At 41.2% G+C, this 25,215-nt stretch overlaps 1 protein-coding gene across 2 annotated transcripts in view; it reads right to left on the bottom strand.

Moving 5' to 3' along the window:
* Positions 1–25,215, bottom strand: part of cdin1 (CDAN1 interacting nuclease 1) — a 172,579-nt gene that overhangs the window by 129,729 nt on the left and 17,635 nt on the right. The window contains exons 2-3 of one of the 2 annotated variants that reach the window (XM_060934605.1): positions 7,372–7,433; positions 6,619–6,679 (exon numbers count right to left, since the gene is read on the bottom strand). The exons of the other annotated variant lie outside the window; for it this stretch is intronic. Coding sequence (XP_060790588.1) covers positions 6,619–6,623 — 5 coding nt within the window. The 5' untranslated portion in view covers positions 6,624–6,679; positions 7,372–7,433. The remainder of the gene's footprint in view (positions 1–6,618; positions 6,680–7,371; positions 7,434–25,215) is intronic. 2 annotated transcript variants of the gene reach the window in all.

Genomic DNA, 25,215 nt, shown 5'->3' with positions numbered 1-25,215 from the left:
AGCCACCGTCAAATGGTGCCGTTGGAGTCTTGTTCTCGGACTCGGCTCAATAGTGGACTTGAAATTTTCTTTAATGATTTGAACACCGGGGACTCGAGGTTTAGTGACTCAACTACAACAATGCTAAAACAAAAACATTTCAGATTTTCGATTCTTCCAAGTATCCAGCGTTTACCTTGATGCTTTGCACACTATCGAAGTTATCTTAACCAGCTTCATGAGGTAGTCACCTGGGATGCTTTTCAATTAACAGGTGCCTCGTCAAACATTAATTAGTGCAATTTCTTGCCTTCTTAATGCGCTTGCGATCAAACAGTAAATAATAATTATAACACCGTAAATAGCCCTCTTCCACAACCGTCGTAATCCATGCAAGATGTCAAGAACTGCTCAACTAAGTAAAGATTTTTTTTTCTTTCTTTTTCAATTTTCATTTTATTATTTTTTTTTCTGTGTGTTTGTGTAGTTTGATGTTTGAGTGTTTTGTCCGCCAATTGTCGTGTAGCTCAGGACCCAGTTTTGGGCGTTGGTTCCCTCTAGGCCTTGGTTCGCTGTGCCTGTGCTCCCAGCTGTGGACTGCAGTGAGCTCGCTGCTCATTTAACATTCGTGGTTGTCCAGCGCTCTGCGCTTTAATGCTTGGCGTGATGTTCCGAGCGATGTTGCTCGGTGGCGTCGCGGCGGCTGTGCAGGCGGTTTGGGACACACCAGCGCTCTGCGTGGCGGAGCTTCTCTGCTCGCTTTGTGGATCCACGGCGTGGTGTTTGAGCGATGTGGCTGACGGCGTCACGGCCGTGCTGTGCTGGAGATGTGGGACTCGTTTTTGGTGGGACTGTGGCTGCTACACCGCTGGAATTACATCCTGACCTGTACTTGGTGGACTTTTTAGTTTTTATTATTTATTTATTTATTTTTTATTGTTATTATTTTTTCTTTGTCTATAATTGTAAAGCGTCCTTGGGTTTCTTGAAAGGCACTAGACAAGTTGAACTTATTATTATTATTATTATTATTAAAAAAAACACAACATCCATCATTACTTTAAGACATGAAATGTCCTTTAATTAATAAAAATAAACAAAAACCATTGAATTAGAAGGCGTGTCCAGTCTTTTGATTGGTACTGTATACCCCATGGCATCTGGTAACACAGGCACATGTCCACTGTAATAAGTTCACAGCCTCATCCAACACGCCTAGTAACGCATCCCTCAGATTATAAAATGCACAAGAAATTGATTGCGTGTGGCCTTTTTCTTTGGTGACCTGAGATTTAAATTTAGGGCTTTGTAAAGGTTACCTGATTAGGAGTTATTTCACCTCACCCTCATAAGGTAAAAGTGCACCCACTGACTTTTTGTGTGATCTGCAAGTTGTAATAACTAACTTATTACACAAGCTATGTCGAGCTGAACAGTGAACACTGACCACACACTTTTTCCAGCTGCCTTGGTTGCAGATGTGGACGTGAATCTCCTGATCATAATATTCTGCAAATACTCAATTATTAAACTGAATTACTTCAGAATTTTCATTTAAAAAAAAAAAAGGTAAGACTGTGCTTCAAGAAAAAAAAAAAAAATCTTGTGTATTAATCTTTGTTAATTTATAATTAATATATGATCTTTGTGGGCAGCACGGTGGTGTAGTGGTTAGCGCTGTCGCCTCACAGCAAGAAGGTCCGGGTTCGAGCCCCGTGGCCGGCGAGGGCCTTTCTGTGCGGAGTTTGCATGTTCTCCCCGTGTCTGCGTGGGTTTCCTCCGGGTGCTCCAGTTTCCTCCACAGTCCAAAGACATGCAGGTTAGGTTAACTGGTGACTCTAAATTGAGCGTAGGTGTGAATGTGAGTGTGAATGGTTGTCTGTGTCTATGTGTCAGCCCTGTGATGACCTGGCGACTTGTCCAGGGTGTACCCCGCCTTTCGCCCGTAGTCAGCTGGGATAGGCTCCAGCTCGCCTGCGACCCTGTAGAACAGGATAAAGCGGCTAGAGATAATGAGATGAGATATGATCTTTGTAGCATCCAAGATTTAGGTACAGTATATCTACCATGTAATTTTATATTTTTTGAGATTTGTAACTACTATATACATACACACCGACTTTGTGGTTCTTCACATCCCATTGTTTCAGCCTGGACAGTTTGTTAGCGAGTTTGCTAGGTAGCTAAATCACGTCGTGATGTCGTAAAATACCCAGAAGTGGCGAAGACGCTAAACAGTATTTTGCCCTTTTAATTTTATATAACTTTCTGAAAACGTGCTAAAGCAGAACTGAAGTCATTTTTAAACTTGCTTTATTTCTTAATTAACGTGTTATTCAATTACAGTTTTGGTTTTAGTAACCTTATATCGTGACTCATATTGGCAACTAACTGCAACTAAATATTATACTTATTGGCCTATTCGGTTTTTAGCCGTGTTGAATTTAGTTCGTTTGGTTGCTTATCCACGCGATCTTCACGAGACTTGTGCGATAGGGTGCATCAGTTGCCCTCACTTTCATAAAATCTGATGCATTTGTGTTTGGGTGTTCCTTTTCACCAATAAAGACATCCTGTAAAATTTTTTGACCATATTCAAAAGTCTAATGGTGGCACCATGAGGTTCATTTTTTGCCAAAAAACGCTTATTTTATGTTTTCGCGTAAGGTTTGAATCACAATGTTGGACTCCATTAATTGATTTCTTGTGAGCCAGAGATCATGTTAAGAACCTTTGCAAGGGATTGAGAAGCATCAATGTGATTCATAATACATTTGTATTGTTTAAAAGTAGTTGAACAATGATTCAATGAACAGCTAAAACTCAAACTGTGCTTGATAATATATTTAGAATATGTACTAAAAATGTGTATCTAAGATATTTGGTATACTCTATAAGGTGCCATAATGTTTCATGAAAAGTGATCGAAATTTTGTCATAAAAGTCATAAAATAGCAGCTTTTTCCATAACTTTGAGCTCCTGGTGCCACCATTAAACTTTTGAATTTTGTCAAAATATTTCACCCAGTGTGTTTTCTTACCAAAAGGAACATAAAAACAAAAATGCATCATGATCAGAGGAACTTTTCATTTTTAGGGGGCAACTGATGCACCCTATTGTGCGAGACTTCGAAACGTCAAGTGTCAGCCAGGTGTCAGTGCCACCATTTTGAAAACTGTTTTCCAAACGAAATATTGCACAAAAACGAGTTTAAATGACGATTACTGCCTACTTTTTTCAAACTTTCCTGATTGCTATCGAAACAAACAAAACTTCCAGCTTGATTACATCAGCATTCGAAAGAGGGCGTGCGCGTCTTTTGACAACGTCGGCAGATGTCGGTCGCTTTGATTTCCGCTGTACGTTTTACTTCCGTCCTACGATGTCTCGCACAGGTCTCAACGAATCTCGTTTACGGCCATCGCTTTGACATACGGACTGATATATTACAGAGCACATTTCAAACACTCAACTTGCTATAGCAGCGACAAAATAGCTGTCAGAAATGCATTCCGATATTTAATAAAATATGAGATAAATAGAATTTTGATAGTAATAATAATTTTAAAAAAAATTGCTTTCAGTTCTCCTTTAAACATCATTTGGTCACTCTTAAGCTCCATTTCTGTAATGACTGACACCTTTAGTCAGTGGGTCCTGCTTTAGGACGGGTCTCAACGTTAACTTCTGACACTTTTTGCCCTGCAGGGCAAATGGCCTCAAAAAATTTTGCCCCCCCTTGAATTCCCTTTTGCCCTAACATTTTGCGATATTTCAGCAAGTTTTCAAGTACACGGTTCAAGGCAATACTGATGTGTTTTCTAGCAGTATAATGGAGTTATTTAAACAAAAAGTACTTTTTTTAAAAAAACATTTATTTCTGCAACAGAACAACAAGACAAGCCCTGAAAACATGAAACATAAATCAATATCATATATATAAGACTTACATACGGTACTCGTACGTAATGCGTCTTTTTATATAAAAGTTTTTCAGCGCAAGATAAACTTCATATCTTCAAGCCAACGTGTGATTTTCTTTTTATTATAGACACATTCACAAACAAAACGTACCCAAATTTATCAAAAACAATTCATTGATTTCTTCACAAGTGACATCATAAATAGAGATTTAGATCATGATTTATGTCACGGTTCACCATTTTGACAGCGTGTGTCAAGTCAGTGGGAAAACACTGGGAGTGACATCATCGGAGTGAAAAATCAGGAATTATTACACATGCATGACACTTTTTCCATGGAATAAAAACAAATGTGTTCTATTCCCTTATCCTACGTGTATTATGTCATGCTATCCAATGGAGAATGAGCGTTGAATATGGTTTACGATATTGCACGTTGTCAAGACACCATGATGTCACACGTTGGAGACGTAAAATTTCCATGCTAGTGAGTGACTGCCAATTTGTAAACGAACATGGCCGCCAAGGTATGTATTATAATAATGGCTTGCATTTTTTCATGGTATATCAGATATATTCCATTCAGCTAGCATGATATTCAACTCAGTCAATATCATGCTACCTGAATGGAATATACCTGATACACCACTCAACGCCAGCCAATATTATTTAAACACGTCGCTCAGATCCGGGATGCGTTTCATTTGAAAAATGCGAGTTTTTCAACACGAGAAGATAAACTTCATATCTTCAAGACAACATGTGATTTTCTGTTTGTTATATAGGACACATCCACAAATAAAATGTACCCAAATTTATCAAAAACAATTAATCGATTTCCTCACAAGTGACCTAAATCTCTATACGTCACGGTTTTGGTTCTCCATGTCCCGGATGTAGCTCGTATGAAAAATCTGAGTGGTGTATTTCCCAGTAAAACACTCGTGTCCATATTATACATACGTAGATTAAAAACTGGATGGATGGACGGATGATTACTTAGTACCTGCTGGCTTCTAAAATCTGTTCAAAAAGAAACTTTTGTTAAGCCTAGGTCATAACCGGACGTACGATTTTTTTTGCGCGTGCGATTTTTGGCGTTTCCCAAATCGCTGCGGTTTTTTTGTTCGTGGAGAAAGACGCACGTTGGCCGTAAGTTTGTCTTGCAACCTGAAAAAAAAAAAAAAAAACGTAAGCGCCCGTAGAGTTTGTTTGACATGACAAAGAACCTCTGCGGCCGGTCTACGGCTCGAAAATCAGCACGTCACACGCGCGCCCTCCGTGCGTTTTTTGCACGTAGACCGGCCGTAGGAGCACGTACGGCCGGTTGTGACCGAGGCATTAAGCTACGTGCTTCCACAAATAACACAATGAAAAATTTCTTAATACAATAAACTGAAAGAAATGCAAAGAAAACCGAGTCAAATTTGGCGTGATTTGCTCTAGAACTGTTTTTAATCTGAAAAACGCTCAATTACAGAGCACGTTCCTTTCTATAACGGCGTGCAGAAATTATCGACAAAGTTTCTTTGAGAAAATGTTTGGAAATCTGGCGGAAACAAAACGCAGGGTGTTTAGGAGGTGTTTTTTTTTTTTAAAAAAGCACAAAACCTGGTCCTTTCCATGACTTGTATTTTGAGGCGGAGTGCTCTTGTACAAGTGGAGGATCTTTATGAAAAACAACACACTTTATTTTGCGTTTAATATCTCTTCGGCAGGAACGGGTCATCTGAGGCGAGGCATGATCGTTAAAGAGAGGATATTAACTCAGTTCATCTTGATTCTCGCTGCTATTATCAGAGTAAACATCAAATTTGAGGTTTTATGGGATGCATTTTAAGAGGCCGTGGCCATAGAGAAGGTGGGAGCGCAGCCCGCCTGTTTAATGGGACACACCAGAGACACTGCAGGGCCCTTTCACTAGCCATTAAACCCTGAGAGTAACCCAACGTTAATTGTTAATTTGCTGACTGGCTGCAATGCACAGGAGACGCTGGCTAGTCAAGGAGAAGACTCGCTCGCTTTTATTAATGCGAAAGGTTGGAACTTGTTGGCCATGTGCGACCCTTTATCGCTCGCAGCGGCAACAAACTATTTCTAACCACACACATGCAAAACTTCTTCCAGTCCAGCACTGGGAGCATATGGGTCATTTTCCAGTGCTAATATGACCATGTACTGTACAATACTGCTCGAAATGATTTCGGTCGAATTTTCAGTGAACATTAATCAAGCTTTTGGGAAGCTGGAAAGGTGGTCCGGTACGTCAGCGGTAGATAGATATAAATCTAAATAATACATCCAGACTTTTGTGTGTCAATCATTTATTGTTTTAGAAAGCAGTGTTTATGAATGTCAATTATGATAATGACAGAAAAAAAGTATTTTTACATCTGTCTGAGGAGGATACGGCCTAATTGCATTAAATAATTGGTTAATAGGTCGGACCATTTGCCCAATTTTTATAAGTACTAACAGGCAGGGGAAAAATCTGAAACACCGATTCAGTCTTTGAAAAGATGGAGCATTCAGGGATAATTGTGTTTGTGCCAAAATCTGCTGCAGACCTGCCAGGGCACTTCAAAAGAAAAATAAATAGCTAGCTATAAAACCGAACGGGAAGAAAATACACAAAGAGATGGAAGAGAAAAAAGAAGAGAAAGAAAGAAAGGGAGGCAGAGCGAGTGAAAGACTCGAGAGGGTTTAAGTCATTACCTCATTGGCTAGCTCCAGCAGGACAGGGTCTGAAGGATGTTTGCTGGCTTCACTACGGTACCTTCATTACAACGACAAAATAACGATCGTGAAAAAACAAAAGAAAAGTCAACAGACATGCGGAAAGAGGACAACAAGAACAGGCCAGCCAAGACATGCTGCTGATGTCCCGTAGGCTTTGGCCTCTACGGCATTTCCAACGCTTTGTGTGGTTGAAACGGTAGAGCTCTGAAACCTCAGACTGTCCTCAAATCAGACAAGCATGATCATTAACAAAACGAGGGGGCTCTGCCTCCTCCCCGTCAGAAACCACAAAGCCTTCTGAAGATCCCACGCAGATAATGTGTGAGGTTTCTTGTTATGTAAGCAGGTTACAACTGCAGCTTCTGGTTTGCGTTTCGCAAAAACAACAAGCTTAATAGGCTACCAGAGGCTAATTACGATATGCAACAAAAATGCTTCCTTGCCTTCAGCCACTTTGGTTTTGTTGTGTCCTGATCGGATTTTTTTTGAAAGAAATTGCAAATAATAGGCCGCCATGTGCCTAATCAAGGCAAATGTCCAAGCGTACAATTTTTCTTTTTTTCCCCCAAGCGGGTCTGCGTGCGCACATTTGTAGGCTTAGCAGGTGCGAGTGGAGATCTGGAAGGCCTGGTGATTTGTTTAGAGGAGATTATATCTGTCACTGGAGCCCACCCACTCACACGTACACACTCATCTCGTGATTAGTAAGTAGAGTGGACTGATTCTTACCTCTGGTAGTAGTCTTGAATGACGTCTGCGGGATGTTTCGCAAGACTTCTTTTCATTCTTTTCTGAAAGAGGGCGCACAGTGAAACGGTTGCTTTTTATCGTACCTTTTAAAGGAGAACTGAAGTCGTTTTTAAACTTGCTGTATTTCGGTTTTAGTAACCTTATATCGTGACTTGTATTGGCAACTAACTGCAATTAAATACTATACTTATGTTCGGTTTTTAGCCGTGTTGAATTCAGTTTGTTTGGTCCACGGCAGGCGTCGCTTATCCGCGCGATCTTCACGAGACTTGTGCGAGACTTCGGAACGTGAAGTGTCAGCCAGGTGTCAGTGCCGCCATTTTGAAAACTGTTTTCCAAACGAAGTATTGAGGTTTTTCACCTGACATCACAGGGTCATGTGACGCCCCGGTGTCCGCCATTTTGAAGGTCAAGCTAGCTAATGTCAACAACATAGTAGCTGGTATGTTACTGTAGCAATGTTTACGTTCAGTCATTTGGATGACTGTTAAAACCTTTCAGTCTCAAGTTTTTCCTTTACTGTATTTACTAGTTTACTGTAATTATGATCCGGCAGCTATTTACACCGGATCCAGTGTAAATAGCTGCCGGAGCGCGCTCCGGCTTGCTCCCCCTCAAATTAAGCAGCGCGCTCCGGCTTGCTCCCGGAGTGCTCCGGCCGAGGTTCCGGAGCACGCTCTGGCTTGCTCCCCCTCAAATTAAGCAGCACGCTCCGGCTTGCTCCCGGAGTGCTCCGGCCGAGGTTCCGGAGCACGCTCTGGCTTGCTCCCCCTCAAATTAAGCAGCGCGCTCCGGCTTGCTCCCGGAGTGCTCCGGGAGCAAGCCGGAGCGCGCTGCTTAATTTGAGGGGGAGCAAGCCGGAGCGCGCTCCGGCAGCTATTTACACTGGATCCGGTGTAAATAGCAGCCGGATCATAATTACAGTAAACTAGTAAATCCAGTAAAGGAAAAACTTGAGACTGAAAGGTTTTAACAGTCATCCAAATGACTGAATGTAAACATTGCTACAGTAACATACCAGCTATGATGTTGTTAACATTAGCTAGTGCTAACAGCTAGCTGCTAGTACACTGCTACAACACAGACACCGACCCTAATAATACAGTTCTTGGTCATTGCCTGGTAACAGCAAATTTATAACGGGCCATGTCTCAACAGACTAAGAAGTTATTTCAATGACATTTAATAACATTTTGTTTATCCTGAGGACCGAAAGTAAATGAAAATGTGAACAAACCTTAGCTGTAATAAGATGGCGACCACCGGCTCCAGGGACGACCCGCTGATGTAGGCATGTTACCCAGCCTGACACAAAATATCTGTAGGCATCCAAACTCGTATACGCTTTCAGATCAATACCCGTGTATGGCGATGGGTTTTTAACGACATGGGTATACAGATCACGTGGGCCGAAGTCAGGTAAAGACGAGGGCTTCGTGTACTTCCGTACGTCAGTGAACAATCCTGGTGGAAGCAGGTAAACGTCGTTCTCTAAGCCTGCTAACCTCAATTTTTGCAAATACCTCTCCCTCTGCTCGCCCTGTAAATGCCCTACGTCGCTGGATAGTGAAGGTGTTTTCTGCATCTCGCTCCTTTTTCTTTTATGTTTTTCGTTTGTCGCCTTCCTCGCATTCAAACCGATTCGAGCCGTGGCGTCCAAAATGGCAGCATCACATGACTTGGTCACGTGGGTGAAAAACCTCAATTGTACAAAAACGAGTTTAAATGACGATTACTGCCTACTTTTTTCAAACTTTCCTGATCGCTATCAAAACAAACAAAACTTCCGGCTCGATTACGTCAGCATTCGAAAGACGGCGCGCGCATCTTCCGACAACGTCGGCAGATGTCGGTCGCTTCGATTTCCGCCGTACGTTTTACTTTCGTCCTACGACGTCTCGCACAGGTCTCAACGCATCTCGTTTACGGCCGTCGCTTTGCCATACGGACCGATATATTACAGAGCATATTTCAAACACTCATAACTTGCTATAGCAGCGACAAAATAGCGATCAAAAATGCATTCCGATATTTAATAAAATGAGAAATAGAATTCTGATAATAATAAAAATAAACAAATTGCCTTCAGTTCTCCTTTAAATAAGCGCAGATTCCACACCATTCATAAGTCGCACTTGATTTTTTTTTTTTTAAAGAAAAGCGCTATGCAAAAAATAAATAAATAAACACAAACCAGCCTTTTTCTTTTCATTTGGATTTTTCCTATGCGAGCAAGCGACATTATTGAATCTCAGTAAGTTGTGCTCAAAGGGGTTTGATGTGAGTAATGACAAAATCATTCTCCCTTGACTTAAACCTTCAATTAATTTCCACTGTGATGAAACCACAACAGATTAAAGCCCCCTCCCCTCCGCACCTTTTAAACGCCTTATTTTATATGATTCAGTTGCCATCTTAACCGGGAGAAAAAGAGTGAGCTAGGCTTAAAAAACAACTTATTTAAAAACTACAAAAAAGCAATTCCAGGGGGACACGCCGCATGAGTGACACCTGTCACGGGGATGATGAATGACTCCATTTTGTGCCTCTGCAGCCTTCTGCCACTCCCGACATCGGCCATTTATCATCATCGGCTGTCAGCCAGGGAAAGAGGCAGTGACAGTGCGAGTCAGCAAACATTTAGCACACGGAGCCGCACTACACGGGGAAATTATTATTGTCAGAATAATAATGGTTTAGCATAATTTATTACAGGTCCACCAAATAAGCAGGGGCTAGATGTTATTAGACAGATGGATGGGAAGGTTTGGCAGGATTCCACCGAGACTCAGGCAGGGCCTTTGTCGTGCGTGTGGGGAGAGGAAAGGAGAGCGAGGGAGGTGTGTGTGTGGGGGGGGGGGGGGGGGGGGGGCATCCTCTGAACCAATCAGAGAGCTGGCAGTTCAATTACAAAGAAATAAGGGGACATTCATCATTCAATTAGGCACCTGTCAGGCCTCACAAAGGAAGAAAACTTCTAACCTGGTACTCCAGGGAGAAGATGCTCAGAAGAGTGGACTGCGAGTGACTGGAACAAATAAAAGAAGGACAAAGTTAATTACCAGAGTGCATTGCACAGAGACAAAGGAAGAGGGGCGCTTCAAAGCCGCAGCCGGCTGCCCTGTAATCTAAAAGAACATGAAAACAAGTGTGGCAAAGTTGTTCCAGATGAACATCTCGGACAAAAGGTTCCTGCTGAGATGCATCGTGAGGGGAGGGAGGTAAGGTTACAGAGACTGGCGATGGTGTGAAATGAGAGAAAGTAAAAGCACTCCCACTCCTCATATCACTGTCCACTGCGTCATACGCATGCTACGGTCCTTCCTGCTTTCAATAAGCGCAGGGAGAAAAGAAAGAAAGAGGAGCAAACGGCACGGACACAAAGAAATCCGTATGTCAATTGGATTCAATTCCCTCATCAATCTACAGATATTTACCAATCTGCATTTTGTGTGGTCCTGGATCAGAAACACGTCCTATTTTTGATACCGAAAGGTAGTGTTGGTGCGAGCAGGAGATTTCTGGTTGACAGAAATGTTGCCAAACTCTCTGCACTGGCATATGGGGCATTCTGGAACATTCCCACTGAAACCGGTTGGGCTTTGAAAATGGAAACTTTCCCAGCAGGAAGCTAGGACTCCCAGGAGTCGCTCAATTCCATGGCTTGCCAGAAGATATATTCATTTCCAGCTACACTCAATGTCAAACACCTGGCCATGAAGTCGGACAAAGGAAGTTGGAGACGTCTGACCCAATACCGGTACCGTATTCCCTTCGCCAACCAAAAACCGAACTCTTTCAAGCCATTTCCACAACTCTCCACGCGCATATACAGTACCTACTGTCTCATGTGGTTTTCTTTCCACACGTTATCTTCAATATACATATACTGTTAAACCCAATAGACTTCAATTTGAGCGCAGGAATGTAAACCGAGACGAGAAAGCCAGGTTTTCTACCTGCCGTGAACTATCAAGTCCATATTGGTCTCGGTAATCCGTCCGGACACGGACCAATAAAGCAACAGAGAGCTTCTATTTAGATTATTTCTCATTATATTCATAATCAACTCAATACAAACCGACTTGGAGACGGAGTAGAAAGGAAAAAAAAAAAAAAAACACATTCTAACCCTGGGCTGAACATCAGCAACTCGGTGCAAATGTCTCATATGGAGGTGGGAATCTTTGTGAGCACGTATCTCTAAGGAAAGAAGGCTGGCGCAGAATTAATTTACAATGATATGCACGGGTCGAGGGGTCAGTGCAATTAAGTGGGCCATTAAACGGTCAACTGTCAACATGCGAACACTTATGGGAAAGGAGAAAAAAAAAAAGTCTTCTACACTTCAACCTTGCACCTGAACATTTCAACAACATTACTGCTCGATTCTCGAGACGGAGACATCCCCTCTGCAGAATCCCACATCTGTTAGGTTTTAAATGGATTACTCTCTATAATGATCATGATTACGCCCTAATTGCTAAATCTTTGCCCTGTTAAGTTTAAAGGGAGGTAAACTGCCCTAAATATCTGTGAAAACATATCTGTTTCAAATACCGAGTCAACCTGTGGCCAAATACTCCGGCCAAATACTCGCCCAATACGGTTAATATGGAAACGTAAAAATAAAGAATAATACCTACATTGCATACAAAACACATTTAGCGGAATACTGCCTTTCTAACGTTTCTAAATCAACACGGATAACGCCCTTTCTACTGGGCGACCCATCATGGCCAACCTACGGCAGACTTTTCCAGAATGAATACTCATTTTGCTAGAATATACAGCAACACAACATGCTGTACTACAGACAGCTGATCTCAGTACGCCATGAACATGACTTGTTATACTACAGATCGCACAAACATTTCATTTCCGACTGGGGTTTGACTGCGTCGAGGATTTGAGGCACTTGGAAAACTCGCCGTCGCAAAACCAATTCGGTGAGATTTCAAAGCCGTCGCTAAAACATCAGGATTGCAGTCCAAATTCAGGCTTTCGTCTAAACTGGGGAACAGGGGCGCTGCGCCCTCTTACCGAAATGCCGATTGAACCCCAAGTCACACTTAGGCCATGCACTTATATGCTACTGCACAACATGCAACCTTTCTCAAAGCGATCTTTTCTCCGTCAAAACATCCCAGCAACACCACGTGACAATGTGTCTGATCATCAAATACGCTATAATTACTCCAAAAATATTCCAATCATAGTAGATACGCCGCCAGACGGTGCAAAAACAATCCGAATTGGCGTTTTCCAGACTGAGGCACCATGTTGTTTAGTTGTTTACTTGTCGCGGCTGCTCTCGCAAGATTTGACATGGGTTATACAAGGTCAGCTGACTTGTAGAGAGAGATTTCTCGAGACTCAATGACCTTTCACCCACCGGCGCGGGAGCTTTTGACAGTAGTAGTTCGCGAGTTGTTTTTGTTGACACTTGAGCATTTAAAGATGTCATCCCGCAGCACGAAACGGAAGAAAGCCAAAGACTGTCCGGGGCAGAAGAAGATTACTTCTTCCTTTTTCAATGTTGACAAACAATTTGTTACAATTTCCCTCTCAGATAGCCTCAGAATGTCCCATTGGAGCCTCAATTTTTTCAAAGGCTTCGCACGGCAGGGGGGGACACCCCCCGACACCCCCCCCCGGTTGCTTCGCTCCCTCGACATGGTGAGCGCCCTCATACTAAATTTTTCTAGAAAACCCCCTGCAAATTTGTGCAGAACCAGATGATCTGACACCACCTGGACACGTTTTATAAGCAGCTATTCCACGGAATCGAGTCGTACATGAGCTGATAGCCGATGAGGCGCATAACGCTGAATCGGCTAGAAGCCATGTACGACTCGATTCCGTGGAACAACTGTTATTCTATCCACATTCACTGGATTTTGAGAAACAGGAGTGTTTTTAGCAAATTCGATAAATAAAAACTTTATACAAAACGTCCGATAAAATAATTTCCACTTAGAATGTAAACAAACCAGCAGAATGACCATAGGAATTTGTGAAAAGTGCGATAATAATACAGTCCAAAGACATGCAGGTTAGGTTAACTGGTGACTCTAAATTGACCGTAGGTGTGAATGTGAGTGTGAATGGTTGTCTGTGTCTATGCGTCAGCCCTGTGATGACCTGGCGACTTGTCCAGGGTGTACCCCGCCTTTCGCCCGTAGTCAGCTGGGATAGGCTCCAGCTTGCCTGCGACCCTGTAGAACAGGATAAAGCGGCTAGAGATAATGAGATGAGACGTTCTCACCATCAAATACCTTTATTGCTGGGTTTCACGTGACATCACATCCGCCTCATTAGTTATTCAAAACTTTAGCTGGTGGTCTGCCAAAGCTCAGTTGACAAAGCGTTTGTAAGGAGAAGGTGTATTGCTCGCATGAAAAATGCCTTACGCTTGCGTTGTTTAAGGTTGTTCGAATCGATCAAACCATGAAACTGATCAAAGTTTCTTCAGGGTTCCCCGTGAACTAATAAAAAAGGGTGAACGAACACAAGATTTCACAAAAAGACGTCGAGAAAGGTGGCTTTTGAACCCCTCACTGAAATCGAAGGGAGCCGAGTCGAAGCATGCTTGAGTTTGCAGTGATCACTTGGTGAAAGGTTTGTATTTCCCTCTCAGCTCTGTCCTTAGTGTTTTCCAAGTACTTTTCTTGCTATGTGTCGTTATTTTATGGTACTTTTTTTTAAAGTCATGAAGCGCTAAAGTCCCCAGCTGTTTCTTTGTTTACTCCTCACAAAGTCCATATGCATGAAGGTCGCGACAAAATTCTTCCCCAGCCGTACAGTTACAATGCGCCGTGATCACTTCTCCGTCTTGTTTAACTAAGATCCAGGTCTTTAAAGGGGTTTCTGATGATCTTTGTGAATGATTTGCCTGAGAGATAAGAGCCAACACAAGTGAGAATCAAGCCAACTGTTGTTTGTTTACACTTCAACTTGCAGCGCTTCGTTGTAAAGACGCGAACGAAAAGCTTAAAAAAAAAAAAAAAAACATCCTTACACGGGCAAAAACAATACAGGATTCATTCGGCAGCGACTTTATCCCGAGGTCCTTTACCCGGCCACATACAAAACAGTTGTAAGCCTCCATACTCTTCCACGCTTTCATCTGTTTTGCGGTGTAGAAGGACGTCTGCAACACCAGATAGTTCGAGATGTCGGGGAACTCGACTGAAGGGTAGTTTTCAAGATCGTATGACAAATCCTTCTTTCCCAGACTGTAGGGGTCGATTCCATTGCACATAGCAATCTAATGAATATATCTAAAGCGAGCAGTGGCTTCTAGATTGCGAGTGTACTCTGATAAGTTATCGCTAGTTGGTTGCACTACAGCAGCTGTTTAGACCACCAGCTATTTCACTGCTGATAAAACCGCTAAGAAAAGTCATATGACTGAAGCCCAGCAATACCATATTTTGTTGCTTTTTTTTGCATTTACTGAGGTTTTGTTTTCGAATAGAGTTTTTATTTCGTCCTCGGTTGGTTCAGCAACACGCACCGCCATTTTGTTTTTCTCTACTCATGGTATATATGAGCTGATAGCCTAGTAGTAGAGTAGCCAATCAGAGTGTGTGAGACTGTTCATATCCAGTGAATGCGGATAGAAAAAACATAAATGATCATTTGTACTACAACCATCGTCGTCACTGCCGAGCCCAATTCGGGCTTGAGGTGAACCATGTTTGGTTGACTTGGCCAGAACTGCACCAGTCAGGTGGCCAAGTTCCTTTCTGCACACTCACATGGCAATTTAGAGTAGCCAGTTAACCTAACTGCATGTCTTTGGACTGTGGGGGAAACCGGAGCACCCGGAGGAAACCCACAAGACATGAAGAGAACATGCAAACTCCATACAGACAGACCCCTGTCGAACCCTGGCTCGAATCCAGAACCTTCTTGCTGGGAGGCGACAGTGCTAACCACTACGCCACACCGTACTATAACCAAGCTAGATTAATTATTGTACAATATTACACTATAAACTATAGTATATTAAGAGGAGAAATAACCGATTTCCTTGATTTTGGGACCTTATTACAAAAGAAAGGTAAAAAAAAAACAATTTTCAAATTATAACTTACAGGATTTAAAAATTTTCTATTATTTAGTCCAATGGGTGGCACAGAGTAAGCAGGTAGCATTGCTGCCTCGCAGCTTTAGGGTCTCTGATTCAATCCTGATCACACGTTACGGTCTGTGTTTGGTTTCGCATGTTCTCCCACCTCACAAAAACATGCCGGTCGGTGGAACTGGTTGTGCTAAAATGCCCTTAGGTGGGAAAGAGCGTATGAACTTGTGCGTGTGTGGTGCCGTGTGATGGACTGGCATTATATCAAGGGTGTATTCCTGCCTTGCACTCAGTGTTCCAGACCCACAGCATCCCTGATAAAGATAAAGCGATTAGATAAACATGAATGAAGGAACGTTTATCATAAGGACAAAGCAATTAATTATTCATTGGACATGGAGCCAATCCCAGTCGACATTCGGTGAGAGGTGGGGTACACCCTGGACAGGTCACCAATCTATCACGGGACCAACGCAGAAACGAACAACCATTAACACTCACATTCACACCTATGAGAAACTTCGAGAAGCCAATTGGCCTAATCTGCATGTCTTTGGACTGTAGGAGGAAACCAGAGCACCTCGAAGAAACCCACGCCGACACGAGGAGAACATGCAAACTCCACACACAAAGACCCCAGCCGACCAGCAGGTTTGAACCCTGAACCGTCTTGCTGTAAGGCAACAGTGCTAGAACCCCTGCACCACCACGCTGGCCCAAAGCAAGTAATTAGATCTCGAACACGGTATAGATCATGAATATTCTTTAAAAAAAAAAAAAGGCATTGGAACCACTTTGATTAAAAGGTGAAATAGTTTTTACAGCGTTTAAATTTACACAATTTGGTCTTGACCTGAGAAAGAAAAGGAAAAGACCTACACCAAGTTTAGCCATGATAATGTTCTGTATACACAGAAACTCACTAACTATGTTGGAAATTTAACATGATTTTTTTCGCAGTGTGGTTTCCATCAAATCCTGTGCTCTGATTGGCTGGCGAGCGGGCCCGTATCCTACGGCACGGACCCCGGTTACAGACCTCTGGCGACTCGCTCGTTCACAACAACAATAAACATAGTAGCAATTTTTGTCAACATTTATCTTTATAAGATTTATTTATAAGATTATCAAAAATCTTATACATTTTTGCCAGCATTTCTCAGGAGAATAGCATTAATTTTACATCATGGATAGTGATAACGACAGTCTTCACAGCGAAAGCGAGTTTTACTACCCTGAGGAAGAAGAAATAAAAGAAAACATTTCAGGAGAAAGCTAAAAACCTATAACTGTTGCTAACGCTGAGCAAAAACATGGCTGAATCCTGAATGACTCAATTTTGTATAAATAGGGGACTACATAGGCGGCAAAATGTAGTTTTTTTCCTGCCATGGAAGTGCACTTGTATACCGAGGAGGAAGCCATTTGCATTACAGACGTGAATGAGGATTCAAAATGGCAGCTTGGCTCAGTTTTCCCTTTCGGGCGCTCTCGTTTTCTGTTAGAATTTGGTAAAGAAAAAAATAAATACATTCTTTACCAGCTTAAGGTTGGTCCGTATAGTGAAATACCCAGAAGGCCTCGCTCAGTACTTTCAAGACCTCGGTCACGGTATTTCACAATACGGACCTTCCAGCTGGTAAATAACATACATACACACATTTTATTTATATATATATATATATATATATATATATACACACACACACACATACACACAGGACAATTTTTCGATGGAATAAAAACGGGTTCTATTCCCTTCTAGCGGGTTTCATTCATTTGGTTTGATAGCAGAGGTGGACAGTAACGAAGTACACATTTTGAATATCTGTACTTTGAATATTTTTTTCAGAAACTTATGACTTTAACTTCACGACATTTGAAAGGCAAATATCGTACTTTTCACTCCACTACATTTCTATCAAGGCCCTCGTTACTTGTTACTACAAAGCGCCTTTGAAAGTGGATGTTTTTTTCTTTTCTTTTCTAAAACGTGATTGGTTTTTTCGCAGGTGACACTGAGACAGCCGATCAGTAATCACTAGGGTCACGTCACGTCCATAGACTGGATAAAATCAAGTTCAATGATTTCTCAGCAGTATTATTTGAACACGATCAGTTGATGGCAGAATGGAAGGAGGCGGTTCTTCTGGGGAATGCACGCACCCATGGCCTGTGAACCCATGTTTCAGTTTTCTGAAAGGATTCAAGATTCATTTCGTTTTAAATGTTTGCTTTATTTGTCGAAAACGAACCACATCACAGCCTACAAAAACTCACCATCCAACCTGCAGAAGCATATTGAGGGATGTAAATGTTTTATTCCAAGAGGAAGCTTGTAATGAAGTTGCCTGTGCTTTTCGAGCTAGCGATAACGTTGCAATAGCTATGCAGTCTGGTTAGTCAAATGACTTTCTATGGATTTGGCCACCAAGTTGCCATCGCCTTGTCCACGGCTAACGCTAACACATAGCTAGTTAACTTGGACATTGTTAGTTAGCGTGTAAAAATCGAGTTACGCTAACATGAATAACGTTAACTTATCTGAAGTCCTTTCAGAAATATGTTTTAGCCTTATCTTGCCAAATAAACAGAATGTAGAAATCTCTCTTTTCTAGTAACGTTAGCTACCCGATATGACTTCGAGTTTGTAAAGAGTTTGCTAGCATGTCAGGTGGAGCTTCACTGACTAGCTAGCTTAACGTTAAACCATCATGATGGCACAGCATGTGTTCATTTTGCGAATTCATAAAATAATCTAGTCGGTTGCTTCAGAGGCATTAGGTATTATAAGCGTTGTGGCAATAATACAACAATGTGTGGACAGAAAATGTACTTTTAATACTTAAGTAAAATTTTGACTGGACAACTTTCACTTGTATCGGAGTAACATTTGACCAGTGGGATCTGTACTTTGGCTTAAGTAATGAAGTTGGGTCCACCTCTGTTTGATAGCATGTAATACTGTTCGCATATCGCTTATCCTACGTGTATTACGTCACTCTACCCAATGGACAATGAGTGTTGAATATGGTTTACAATATTGCATGGTTGTCAAGACAACAGGACATCACACGTCGGAGACGTAAAACTTCCGCGCTAGCGAGCGACTGTGACAATTTGTAAACAAACATGGCCGCCAAGTTTGCTTCGTTAAATACGGAAGATTTTGAGAGAATTTTGGAAGAGAAAGATGTGTTGAACACTCAAAAAGAATGTGTATGTATAATAATGGCTTTTTTTCATGGCATATCAGATCTATTCCATGCAGCTAGCATGATACTGAACTCGTCTTTGACTCAATGAATATCATGCTAGCTGAATGGAGCACATCTGATACACCACTCAACACCAGCCAATATTATTTAAATATCAAATTTTAAAACAAACTACTTAGACATAAATACTTTTTTTTTTTTCACGGTCCGGTTTCCATCAAATCATGCGCTCCGATTGGCTCGCGATCGGTCCGGAATCCTACGATACGGACCCCGGTTACGGACCTTTGGCGACTCGCTCATTCACAACAACAAACATAGTAGCAATTTTTTGTCAACATTTATTTTCTCGTTTCTCAGTATAATAGCATTAATTTTACAGCATGGACAGCGATAACGACAGTGTTCACAGCGAAAGCGAGTTTTACTACCCTGATAAAGACAAAATAAAAGAAAACATTTCAGGAGAAAGCCAAAAACCTGTAACTGTTGCCGACGCCGAGCAAATCCAGAAGTTTATTGAGGAGCAAAGGGCAGAAAATACAACAAAAAAAGACGACCTAACTGTCTTTGAGAAGCTCTGTCGAAACCTAATTGAAGGTCGAAAGGTGGAAGACATACCTGGCGAAGAACTAAACATGTTACTGTGCAACTTTTTCATGTCCACAACAAAGAAAAATGGCGATGTGTATGAGCCGTCCTCGCTCACGTCTTTCCAGAGAAGCATCCAGCGCTATCTGAATCAGTCCGGCTCGAAACTAAATATCTTCACGGACCCTGAGTTCAACAAGTCAAGAGAAGCCCTTGTGGCCCGTAAACGACAGTTGGTCGAGGTTTCCCTTCGCGAAAACCGTCCACAAGCAGCCAGGGCATGTTTTTGACGAGCTTGTAGCAGGTTTGTTCTAAATATGGTTTCCATTTTGGGCGCTCTCATTTTCTGTTAGAATTTGGCAAAGAAAAAAATATATATATATTATTTACCAGCTTAAGGTCGGTCCGTATTGTGAAATACCGTGACCAAGGTCTTGAAAATACTGACCGAGGCATCTGGGCCTCCCAGCTGGTAAATAATATAATGTTTATTCTATCCACATTCACTGGATATGAGCCATCACGTGCTCTGATTGACTCCTCTACTACTAGGCTATCAGCTCATATATGGTGAGTAGAGAAAAACAAAATGGCCTTGAAAATACTTCGGCCCAGAGGCCTCGGTCAGTATTTTCAAGACTTCGGTCACGGTATTTCACGATACGGACCTCCCTTAAGCTGGTAATACAGATATTTCTCACAAGTGAGGACACAAATAATAACTAGAAGGACACTGGGTTGAGGGCATGCATTAGCCAAGCCACATATCAACATCAAAATCAAAATCACTTGAACCAAGGATAATACTAAAGCTGTTCACCAAATTTTACCCAAATCTGTTCACTACTTTTTGAGTTACATTGGGAACAGATTTTTTTTTTTTTAAATAAATAAATAAATAAATAAATCCAGGATCTACATAAATATCTGGATTTGTATCAAAATCTAAATCAATTGTTCCTTGGTCCATGGGTCACCTTTCCTCGAAATTTCATTTACTACTTTGAGAGTTACATTGGACTACGTTCAGACTGCACCCTGAAACGACCCATATCCGATTTTTTTGCCCATATGCGACCTGTATCCGATTTTTTCACATGCGACCCAGGCCGCTTGGATATGTGGTCCTAAATCCGATGCATATCCGATATTTTCACATGCGACTGCAGTCTGACCGGACAGGTCGCATTCATGCGACCTACACGTCATCAACAAGAGACAAACGTCACTATTCTGTGTTGGCTAATCCCGCCTCTTTGGTGGAAAACAACAACATTTGTACAGTTTTCAGAATTTAAATAGACTTTTATAGAATTGATCAAGCTAATGGTGGATTTGGTCGGGACCTGGATGTTGATCTGTTAGCCTGATTAAATAAAACAGTTTCTATAACTGATTTATAACTTAAACCATGCTGTATTACAAGATTATAAGACTGTTCTGGAAATTTCCAGTAATTTGACACCTTCGGTCTCATTAGTCTGCTGCCCACATTAATCAGATTATTGCGTGAGTTCCGCCGCCGCCACAGAAACCACATTGCCAGGTCTCGCCTCATCTCCATAGCAAACTGCACTGGTGTTTCTGCACCTTGAGCCAGCGCTGAGAGAAGTTGCAGAATTCAGCTGGCTATAAACAATCTAAATAAATATTTATAAAAATGTAGAAAAAGTTTATTAATATGACGAAATAAATGTGTGCAAATTATTAAGCCTGAATTAAGAGTTTGGTAATACAGCGGCCGTATCCCAAATGACTGCCTACTGAAGCTCGAGTGCACTATATAGAGTTTAAAAATCCATTACTTCCTAGTAACATGTAGTGCACTTATATAGAAATTAGAGAGACATTTAGGAGTCAACCCTCGTTACCAGGCTACACGTTTTCATTTCAGTTCAGAAACAAAAACACACACGAGACCTCACACTTTAACACTAACCAGATAATTAAACAAACAAAAAAAAGAAATCATTAAACTTCAAGAGTGTGCTTTTTTTCTTTACGTATTACGTAGATGTGCTTATTACGTGTCAATTTGCGCATGCGGGACACTTTTGGGTTGTTTTCCGTTCATATTGGAGATCGCATACAAGTCTCATAATTGGTAATGTGAACGGCCGAACAAAAAAATCGGATTTCACAACAAATCGGATATGGGTCGTTTCAGGTTGCAGTCTGAACGTAGTGTTGGTAACAGGCAAACAAACAAAAAAAAAACCAAACCGAGGCGAAAACAATCTCCTCCAACAAAGTTGGCAGAGGTAATAAATAATGCATAGACATACAGTTAGGTCCATATATATTTGGACACTGACACAAATTTTGTTTTTTTATCTGTTTACTGAAACATATTCAGGTTATAGTTATATAATGGACATGGACATAGACTTTCAGCTTTCATTTGAGGGTATCCACATTAAAATTGGATGAAGGGTTTAGGAGTTTCAGCTCCTTAACATGTGCCACCCTGTTTTTAAAGGGACCAAAAGTAACTGGACAATTGACTCAAAGGCTATTTCATGGGCAGGTGTGGGCAATTCCTTCGTTATGTCACTCTCAATTAAGCAGATAAAAGGCCTGGAGTTGATTTAAGGTGTGGTGCTTGCATTTGGAAGATTTTGCTGTGAAGAAAACATGCGGTCAAAGGAGCTCTCCATGCAGGTGAAACAAGCCATCCTTAAGCTGCGAAAACAGAAAAAAAAACCATCCGAGAAATTGCTACAATATTAGGAGTGGCAAAATCTACAGTTTGGTACATCCTGAGAAAGAAAGAAAGCACTGGTGAACTCAGCAATGCAAAAAGACCTGGACGCCCACAGAAGACAACAGTGGTGGATGATCGCAGAATAATTTCCATGGTGAAGAGAAACCCCTTCACAACAGCCAACCAAGTGAACAACACTCTCCAGGAGGTAGGCGTATCAATATCCAAATCTACCATAAAGAGAAGACTGCATGAAAGTAAATACAGAGGGTTCACTGCACGGTGCAAGCCACTCATAAGCCTCAAGAATAAAAAGGCTAGATTGGACTTTGCTAAAAATCATCTAAAAAAGCCAGCACAGTTCTGGAAGAACATTCTTTGGACAGATGAAACCAAGATCAACCTCTACCAGAATGATGGAAAGAAAAAAGTATGGCGAAGGTGTGGTACAGCTCATGATCCAAAGCATACCACATCATCTGTAAAACACGGCGGAGGCAGTGTGATAGCTTGGGCATGCATGGCTGCCAGTGGCACTGGGTCACTAGTGTTTATTGATGATGTGACACAGGACAGAAGCAGCCGGATGAATTCTGAGGTATTCAGAGACATACTGTGTGCTCAAATCCAGCCAAATGCAGCCAAACTGATTGGTCGGCGTTTCATAATACAGATGGACAATGACCCAAAACATAAAGCCAAAGCAACCCAGGAGTTTATAAAAGCAAAGAAGTGGAATATTCTTGAATGGCCAAGTCAGTCACCTGATCTCAACCCAATTGAGCATGCAGTTCACTTGTTAAAGACTAAACTTCAGACAGAAAGGCCCACAAACAAACAACTGAAAACCGCTGGAGTAAAGGCCTGGCAGAGCATTAAAAAGGAGGAAACACAGCGTCTGGTGATGTCCATGAGTTCAAGACTTCAGGCAGTCATCGCCAACAAAGGGTTTTCAACCAAGCATTAGAAATGAACATTTTATTTACAATTATTTAATTTGTCCAATTACTTTTGAGCCCCTGAAATGAAAGGATTGTGTTTAAAAAATGCTTTAGTTCCTCACATTTTTATGCAATCATTTTGTTCAACCCACTGAATTAAAGCTGAAAGTCTGAACTTCAACTGCATCTGAATTGTTTTGTTCAAAATTCATTGTGGTAATGTACAGAACCAAAATTAGAAAAATATTGCCTCTATCCAAATATTTACGGACCTAACTGTAAAATGATCAAATAAACTGGAGGAAAAAAAAAAATGACTAAAGTTGGGTCTCTGATTTAAAAAGACATGAAGAGTCCATCTTGGTTCTCGACATTGAAACGGGCTGCCAGATGGTATAACATTCACCGCCACAACCTACATATAGAGTAACAAACTTTCTCCAGTGTCAAGTGTCAAATGCTGCGTAATACTTTGCATTCGAAATAAACGGTTAGCGACCCTGACGTTAGACATCCTGAGACTCCAGAGAGTTACAAATGGGGAAAAAAAAAGGCGCATATCAGAATCTCTTGCTACTACGCAATATCACTGCTATACAAATACATTCGTTCTGTAGTTCACAGCAGCTCCAGTAACATGGACTCCATGGGCTGTGGCTCTCAGACCACACGCCAGTTGCTGAATACATGTAAACCTGATACATCATAATTCACTGTATTCTCCCCACTGTAGAATAGTATTTACAGCAGGAATGCAGGAAACGAGACCAAACAGACAGATGTAATTTATTACGCAACTGACTGCTAGGTTGTTCTTCCAATCGTTCATATTTATCTTTTCTTCCTGAGCCGTTGTTAAACAGAAAGTGCACGGAAAGAAAGAGAAAAAGTAAGCCATTTTAGTTACAGGAAAAAAAAAAAAAGTAGTCTGCTGTACAAATCATTTTCATTCAAACTACAGTTTATGAAAATAACACGCTAGAACTAATAATTAATTGTACAAATGGCCATGGATTCAGCAGTGTATTTACAGCATGGAGGTATTTATAAAAAAAAAAAAAAAAATTTAAAAATCAGGAAAATACTTCACCGGAATAAGAACGAAGAGAGCTATTAGAAGGTCATAGAACAGCATTAAGCCTATCGCCTCTAGCCTATAATTTCAAACAGGGAAAAACAGAAGGTCTGCAATCAGATCAGTGCCTTGGAAATCATTCAGAACGTAATTACCCTTCTCTCCAACCTACGACATTCCATTAATATGCATGGGGCTGAATATAGCATTGAGGCCAATTTGATTAAAATATCCCACTCAGACTGTTCCGTGGTGTCGACTTAATGCTGCCGTCACCCGAACGAGTTAAACTACACTGCCTTGATCGTACCTACAGTATACACAAACTGCATGCTGGGTAATTGGGTATTTTGTGCATAATTACATTTTCAACTTTTTTTTTTAAATGCTAAACTATAAACAAACACCTTAATAAAGCAACAGTACGTGATTTTAAAATGTTTTTTATGTCCTTTCTAATTCTTAAATCATTCCAACCTCCGTCCTTTTTTTTTTTTTTTAAACAAATGATTAATAATAAAAAATGGCAGCGATTAACCTAATGAATACCACCTGGCTAATGATATCCGTCTCATATGTTTCAACAATAATTAGCGCTTGCTACATCTATTTGTGGCAGGGCAGAAACTGCAGCGAAGCATAGCAAATTTTATTCCTAATGATTTAAGGATGGGTTTCAAACAAAGGCGAAAGAGTGGAAGATTTGGTCTGGTTGGACTGAGTTAATGCAATGCTGACATTTCTGAGACTAGATCCCCCCCCCCAAAAAAAAAAAAAAAAAAAACCACCACAACACCTTTTCTCAAGTTAATACTTTCAGTCAAAAGCCATGGTGAACAGTAAATAAAGTAACCCCTGCCTGAATATGACCCGAAGTTGGACTTCTTCTCAAAGCCCATTTTTGGGGGCTTAAATCAATATTTTTGCACCGTTGCATCTCCTTTTCCTTTATGCTCCGCATATGTAAATTGCCCTAATTATACATGCTGATAAGAGCAGAAGAACATCTGTTTCAGCCCAAACAGCACCGTATGAAGATAAAATGCACAACGGTGATAGATTTGACACATCAAAACACGCATGTTCGGGCTAGTTACATTAATTATGCTTCAAAAATGTGTTTCGTAAAAAAACTCCGTGCTCTTAATGCGAAAAAAGGTTGCGTAAGAATAAAACTTCTTCGTAGCTTTTGCAGAGCATTGAGT

Source organism: Neoarius graeffei, chromosome 11 (genome assembly GCF_027579695.1).
Source record: "Neoarius graeffei isolate fNeoGra1 chromosome 11, fNeoGra1.pri, whole genome shotgun sequence".
In the NCBI taxonomy this organism is placed as follows: Eukaryota; Metazoa; Chordata; class Actinopteri; order Siluriformes; family Ariidae; genus Neoarius; species Neoarius graeffei.
This window is presented reverse-complemented; position numbering and strand designations above follow the sequence as displayed.